Source organism: Mustela lutreola, chromosome 4, assembly GCF_030435805.1.
Source record: "Mustela lutreola isolate mMusLut2 chromosome 4, mMusLut2.pri, whole genome shotgun sequence".
NCBI classification, from domain to species: Eukaryota; Metazoa; Chordata; class Mammalia; order Carnivora; family Mustelidae; genus Mustela; species Mustela lutreola.
The window spans coordinates 136,635,476-136,642,764 of NC_081293.1; the positions used below are offsets into that span (position 1 = coordinate 136,635,476).

Consider the following 7,289-nt stretch of genomic DNA (forward strand, 5'->3'; position numbering starts at 1 on the left):
ATGCCAGCTTTCAGAAATATACGTAAAAATCATACATCTCAACAGAATGTGAGCTTAGTATTTTAGCAGTGGGGATTGGTTTGCATTAAGTCAGAATTTGTTTAAATGGGACTATTCTATTTATACAGGTATGTTACTGACTTTACAGCTTGGCATCTTACAAAGATAATGACACATTTTGGTAGATTTGAATTTCCAAAATCCTTTGCCAGGTAGGAAAGGGAGAAATTACATATAGGTTTTATGGCCTTTCATGAATAGACCATTTTCTTTTTTTGGTCAAAAATGTGAAGAAAACATATTAGTAGAGATGCTTTTAGATTTCTCATGCTTTGAGTTGCAAAAATACAAACTGCTGGAAAAAGTCTTTTATATAAGACCTTTTAAAGGAGAAATTCTGAGCAAACTCTGTTTTCATAGTGGGCTAAGGGAAAAAGACATTATGTGTTGTAAACCTGTTTTTTCCCTGCATACATTTATTTGTGGTGTTTAAGAAAAGTAATGTTTCTGCTAGGAACATTTGTAATGAAGATTATTCCACATGCTAAAATTTTTAATTAAATTGGTTGGACAGTGAGAAAACAGAGTACCCTGTATTATAATCTCTTATAATTCTCTCGCATGATTTATACATATTATCCCATTCATTTACATTTTGAAATACATACCGCTGTTTTTGTTTTCCAGATTATAGTTCTCCTTTATTCAAAATGCAATTTCTGACCAAAATAACGCCCTTTTATGTTCCGTGGTATGGCAGATTACTGTTGCATCGAAGCTTCTATTTCTAAGAAATGTACTACGTGAGGCTGTTAGTAATAGCTGTGCAATAAAGGAAGTTCTGTGGTGGAAGCAGAGGGGCCATAGTGGATAAACTGGGCAAAAGGCTGCTTGTTTGGAAATCAAACTTAATTTAAAAGAGCTTTCAATCACTAGTTAATATAACTGCTTTAAATTTACAGACAGTGGGAGTAGCTCACCGTTACCCAAGTACGCTTCATCTCCCAAACCAAACAACAGCTACATGTTCAAACGGGAGCCCCCAGAGGGATGTGAGCGAGTGAAGGTCTTTGAGGAACTGGCGTAAGTAATGTCTTTTCTATCAGCTGGGATCTGCAAAGCTGTAAAGCTTTTTACTGAGACCAGTTGATTACAGATGAATCAACTACTCCATCCAGCTGATAATGCGTTTTAAAACCAAATTATGAAAAGAGAATTGAATAGGCAGAAGGGATCTTAGTGGAGAATTGGAGCCTACGTGTTGGAAATACATAAGCTAATACAAAAAAGCTTGGAAACTTATCCCTACAACCTAAAAGGTCTATTTTTTAATCACTACGGATTATCCTTTCCAAAGCTCTACTAATTTGGATGGCTAACAAGAAGGTGTTCAGCAGCAAAGTTAGTATCTAAGATGGCTGGCCTTATGACAGGATCCCAAAGCCAGAAGGAAACTAACTTGTCTCCCTGTAGACACATCTAGCATGTGTATTCGTTTAATGTAGACATCTCATCCACAGATTTTTTTTCTTTTTGAAATTTCATAAATTAGAAATTAAAGGAAAGGTTCATGCTGTATACTTGGCAGACTAGCTCAGGGGGGGGAAAAAAAAAAGACTGTGAGACTGTGTGGCTGTTGGACTCACTCATCCCTTTGTCCCAGTACAGGTGCCTGGGGAAGGCTGCTGTACTCTTGCAACCTGGAAGGGGACAGAGACCGGTCTTGCAGGAGTTGATGGCTTAGTTCCTGGGAATGGGAGGGGAGGAAAGTCTTGAGGACCCTGCTCTGTTGGGCTGACTTGCTCTTTGCGAAATTCCTGAAACTCTTTTTTTTTAACCCCCTGATTTGTTAGTAGAAGCTTGTATAGTGATGCAGAAAAAGGAGAAAGTGCTTAAAACCAAATATATGATTAGGTAATCCCTCTCCCATTATACTTTTCCTTAGCAGAAATGGTCATTCTAACGTGGCATAATCTTCAACTATAATGTAGGACGTTTTTCCATCTCCCTAAATGATTGAAAGCAAACTAATGATCTCGGAAAAAAATTGCCCAGTCCTTTTGGAATCCTTTCGTCTCAAATATCACTTGGTGCTGTGTGCATCCGTAGTCTGCCAGCTGACTTGTGCTATGGAAGATGTTTACCCCTCTGTGTACACTTAACTCATTCCCCGCCATTCACATTGTAGCTGTTGTAGAGAACTCCAGCTAATTCAGAAAGCTTGGAAGCTTTTCTTGATTGTAAATGTCATTTTCTTTTACGGTTTTAGGTCTCGTCAGCCTATCTCAGCCCCTCTCTTTTCATGTCCTGACAAAAACAAGGTTAATTTCATCCCCACCGGATCAGCTTTCTGTCCTGTAAAACTTCTAGGCCCTCTCTTACCTGCCTCCGACCTGATGCTCAAGAACTCTCCTAATTCAGGCCAGAGCTCGGCCCTGGCCACTCTGACCGTCGAGCAGCTCTCCTCCCGGGTTTCCTTTACGTCTCTTTCCGACGACACCAGCTCGGTGGGCACCATGGAGGCCTCCGTCCAGCAGCCATCCCAGCAGCAGCAGCTCCTGCAGGACCTGCAGGGCGAGGAGCACATCTCTGCTCAGAACTATGTGATCATCTAAAACCGGGGGGGGGGAGCTGGCCTCTACCCTACCTTCACGGATTAGGAACTAGACCTCAGACAGCTTATCTGCATGGAGTGACAAACTTTCAGAACACCACCACCACCAACAGAATACTTATCAGCATCAGAAAGTATCTCAACACTGATCTTGGCAGGGACGGAACTCCTATTCAGCAGTTTTTGTGGAAAGCAGGACTGCTTGCAAAATGTGTGTGTCATTCAGCGTTTTAAGTGGAGACTATGCATTTCATAGTATGTTTGACAGATTAGTACTGTGTCCTGTGTTTTGTTCCAAATTCTTCAGTATAAATAAGCTCTATATCAAAAAGTTGCCTGTCTAAATAGAAAATGTCTTGCTGTGTTTTGTCCTATGGAAAATACTGTACTTCAGGATTATGTTTACAATTGATCCAGGTGTTTGTTTCTAACTTCTATAATACATACAATGCAAAAAAATAAATAAGTAAATGGCCACAACAGTTGCACAGTGCCCACCCTATGGCCTAGCTTCAGGTACTTCAGTTGAAGTCTAAACTCAGGTAACTTGGAATGTATATCATATTGGGATATTAAATATTTCACAGCTAAAAAGCTAAAGAGGGAACATCACTCTTTTGCCTTTCCTTATTTTATGCATTTCCCTTTCCTCATTACATTCCACATTCTTCGAATAAGAAGTGCATTCAACCCTAGGAGAACAATAATCCTGGACATGGGTGAACATGAGGAGAACCAGCAAATCTGTGGTGTCTGACATCACTTTTGTCGTGCGGTTACAAGTAAAACACAACTGTTGAATTCACTGTTTCAACATGTGTACATGTGGCTTCTTTTTTTTTTTTTTTTTTTAAACAAATTCAGGTGTTGCTCAGTTCCTGACTGTTACAATGTTGCAAATGAAGTGTCTCCGGTACCAGGCTGTACATAAACATTCCAATTGTGTGTGTTGGAATTTAACAAGAAAGTCTAGGTTTAATTGCAAAAAAAGTGATCTCTCACAAGGGATGGGTGAGATTTTTTTGTTTATATTGGCCAGCAAAGTCACAAAGTGCTGTTGTTTTAGCTAAAGGCATTATTAATGTTCTGTTTCTCTCTCGGAAGTTCTTTAACTTGAGGGTTTACAAATGTCACACTTTTTGGTTCTTGTTTTCCTCCAGCAGTTGAGGTGCATGAGTTGCATTCATGTGGAGAGAGAATGTGTGGGTCTCAGAAGCAGTGCAGCACAGAAAGCTGGTTGTTTGGTGACTTAGAAAAGCAGTAGTTTGCAGCTGTCTCTTCAAGCCTCTCCTCACAGTATCATGGATGGTTCTGTTAGTATTTCAGATGTGCAAAGTAAAGCAAAAACCCAAGTAAATCGCCTTGCACTTGCAGACTCGACCTGAATTCTCAACGAAGTTGTGTGATGAGAGCCCTAGATAATCCCAGTTGGTCAGTGGAAGAGCCCAACTCTCAGACTTTGTTTTCTGCAGCACAAAGAGAGTCTCCAAAAGCAAAGGGAAGTTTTTGTATTTTTATTCCATTGCTTTTAGTTCAGTAAAGCATAGAGTTGTTTCATCTGTACCTACAGTATATGGCACTGTTTTCTTAAGAATTAGGAGAATAAGGTGCTTACAGTCACAGGAACGTTTCAGTTCCCTTCAGTCATTCCTTGGGGTTTCTTTGTTTTATTTTCTAAGGAGGTTGAAGAAGGAAGGGGTGATAGAGAAGAAAGCAACACCATTGATTTTTTTTTTAAAGAAATTATATATATATATGTATATGTATATGTTTGCGTGTGTATGTATTCTGTGTATTATTTTGTCATGATCCCAATTATCTTCTTTCCACCAAAGTTTGCAGTAATATTCTCTCCTGAAGGTGCATTCTGGCTCCTTTAAATTAGTCAGTGTTATATTGTAGGAGACTGTCATGGAAAAGGACTCAGTTTACTTTTGCCATTTTCACAGGGGAACCTTTTAAAACAATCTCTTCAGCAGCAGACACCTTTAACCCTAATAATCTCAGGCCTTGATGAAAATACTATATTTTGTAGATTATGGTTAAAGGGAGAAAATTATTAGTTCTGTAAGATAAATATGAGCTCCATTAACTTCTGATATCTGGTTTAGCATTACATAATGTGTTGATCCTACGCTCTGCTTTTGTCCAAATATGATGCAATAGTGTATCAATATCAATTTCTGAAAGATGGACTGAATGGTTTTTTGGTGATAAAATCTGATGTACGATATTTATAGTGACATGTGCTTTTATTTTCTCATGAGAAACTAAATATTAATTGTGTTGTACATTTGTTCTTAGCATATATTAAAGTTTTGAACCAAATGTGTTAAAGCGTATGCTTTGCCACGTAAACTTCCCAGAAGTTGTTGAGCTCAAATGTATCCTACATCCAGCTGTAGAAATTTGTCAGAAATTGTTTAAATTTTGTATATAGTTGTACTGTTTAATTCTAGCCACTGCGCTGAACAGTATTGGAGTTACCATACAATATGGCTTTACACAAGGAAATGTGTGGCTTTTGTTTTGTATTTTTTCGGTATAGAAGTTCCTGTGTCTTATTTAAATAAAGTTATTAGTAAAATTGGAATAGTTCACATATATCTTTGGAAAGACTGGGTTGTTAGCATCTTACCTTGACAGAGAGGGACTCAGATCAGGTTGATGGCGGCGGTATCCAGCGCTCACTGAATTCCTGACCTGCATCTCTGGCACTGGAGGGACTCTGACTGAATCGGATTTCCACAGCCTGATGTCTTCTGGACAGGTCATTTGCATACTTTCCATCACAAGGTAAGAAGCTGGATGACTAAAGCTTTGAGTCTTTGTACTGGTTTCCCAGCTGTGAGCCCCTTAAAGAGAGAAAACACTGTCCCCCACGTCTTTATTTTATACCCAGGAATTATTTATGGAAATAATTTGTTTAAATTCAGTGACATCACCTCAAAGGAAGTGTGGGGTATTCCCTGCAAAGGAAACTGGCAAAATTTTTAATTTTTTACTCTTCGGTTAGCTTTAGATTGGGATAAGAGGGAGAAAACCTTAACAGAACAAAGGAGTGTTGATGTTATGCCCAGCTATCCAAATAGGGTCATAATAGGCCCCATTTTGGTCTCAGGCCACCGCCTGAGAGCAAAAACAAACCTCTTTGAGAAATAATTTACTAGCAGAGTGTTCCTTTCTGAAGCACATCTCATCAAAGAGGTTGTTAAGATTTTACCTTTAAGATTAACTTAAAAATAACATGGCTGTGCTTTGCACTGAAAAAAAGTAAAACGTAATTTTTTTTAATGGTGAGATTTATCAACCACCTTCTTTTTTATTTTTTTTTAATTAACATATAATCTGTTATTAACCCCAGGGGTACAGGTCTGAATCACCAGGTTTACACACTTCACAGCACTCACCATAGCACATACTCTCCCCAATGACCATAACCCTGCTACCCTTCTCCCTACCTCCCTACCCCCAGCAACCCTCAGTTTTCTCAACCACCTTCTTGAGGATGACACATAATTTAGGCAGGAAACTATCTTAGGTTAGAAGTTTATTTCAGGTGACTGAAGGAAAAGTGGAATTCTCAGCTCTGTCTAGGCTTGACTCGTCATATAAGCTTAAACAGCCCTGAGGAATAAATTAGTAACAAGTTGCAAAATTAAACCCAAGGAACTAAAAACAAAACAAAACAAAAAGCTAAAGAACATGGAGGGGGAAAATAGATACCTAAGAACGTAGATGCTTAGCCTTGTGTTAGCTAAAACTAATCACTTGAAGTTTGTGAATAGTGCAAAATTAACTTTGCCCCCACCCCTTCCAACTCTGAAGTGCCATTATTCCCATGTTCCCAGCAGCTCCTCCCTTCGACCCCATCTGTGGGACTCTCAAGTGTGTGTGTGTGTGTGTGTGTGTGTGTGTGTGTGAAGATGGGTCCTTTAATTCACACCTTGAGTCATACCTGGAATGCTATCATCTAGCATCCCAGTTCTGGTTTTCTAGAGGACGTCTCCTCTCAGACTTCTTGTCTCATCTCCACTTCATTGATTAAATGGAATGCAGACACTGTCTTGTCCCATGTGGTACTAAATTGTCCCATGTGGTACTAAATCAGCTCTTTGCCTTTATATTCCAATTCTTCCTTTTTCCCAGAGGACAATTGGAATCCCATGTCCTGAAGTTTTTCTCCACCTAAACCTCTCATATTTGCCTTTTTGTCTTCCTATTATTTCACTGTTAAATTTCAAGCTGCAGATCAGACAGCTGTCTTATGGACGAATTTCTTTTGAAATGGAATTCCGATGGCAAGGAAACAAAATCATTTAGTATACTAGACTTCCAATAACCTCTATAGCTGTAGACCAGGTGTCAACCAACTCCTGCTTGTGGCCAAATCTGCCCCACGCCTTTTTTTGTTGTTGTTGTAAATAAAATCTGACTTGAACAAAGCCACACTCAGTCATGTATAAATTATGGCTATTTTGCAATAGAGACATTCTGGCCCACAATGCCTAAAATAATATTTTACTATCTGGTCCTTTACAGAAAAAAATGTGCTCACCTTTGCCGGAGACCAAAGAGTAAACTAGATATAGACAACTTGTATCATAACATGGTGGCTTTTTAAATATATCCACAAATTCTTTGATACTCCCCTCAGAGAGGTAGAGCTTCATTT

The 7,289-nt window shown here is 39.0% G+C and overlaps 1 protein-coding gene across 1 annotated transcript in view; it reads left to right on the forward strand.

The window, feature by feature from the left end:
- The window catches only part of GLCCI1 (glucocorticoid induced 1), a 102,068-nt gene extending 96,861 nt beyond the window's left edge, over window positions 1–5,207 (forward strand). The window contains exons 7-8 of the mRNA XM_059172539.1: window positions 963–1,083; window positions 2,270–5,207. Of these exons, the coding sequence (XP_059028522.1) occupies window positions 963–1,083; window positions 2,270–2,615 (467 nt within the window). The 3' untranslated portion in view covers window positions 2,616–5,207. The remainder of the gene's footprint in view (window positions 1–962; window positions 1,084–2,269) is intronic.
- Window positions 5,208–7,289: the final 2,082 nt, after the last annotated feature.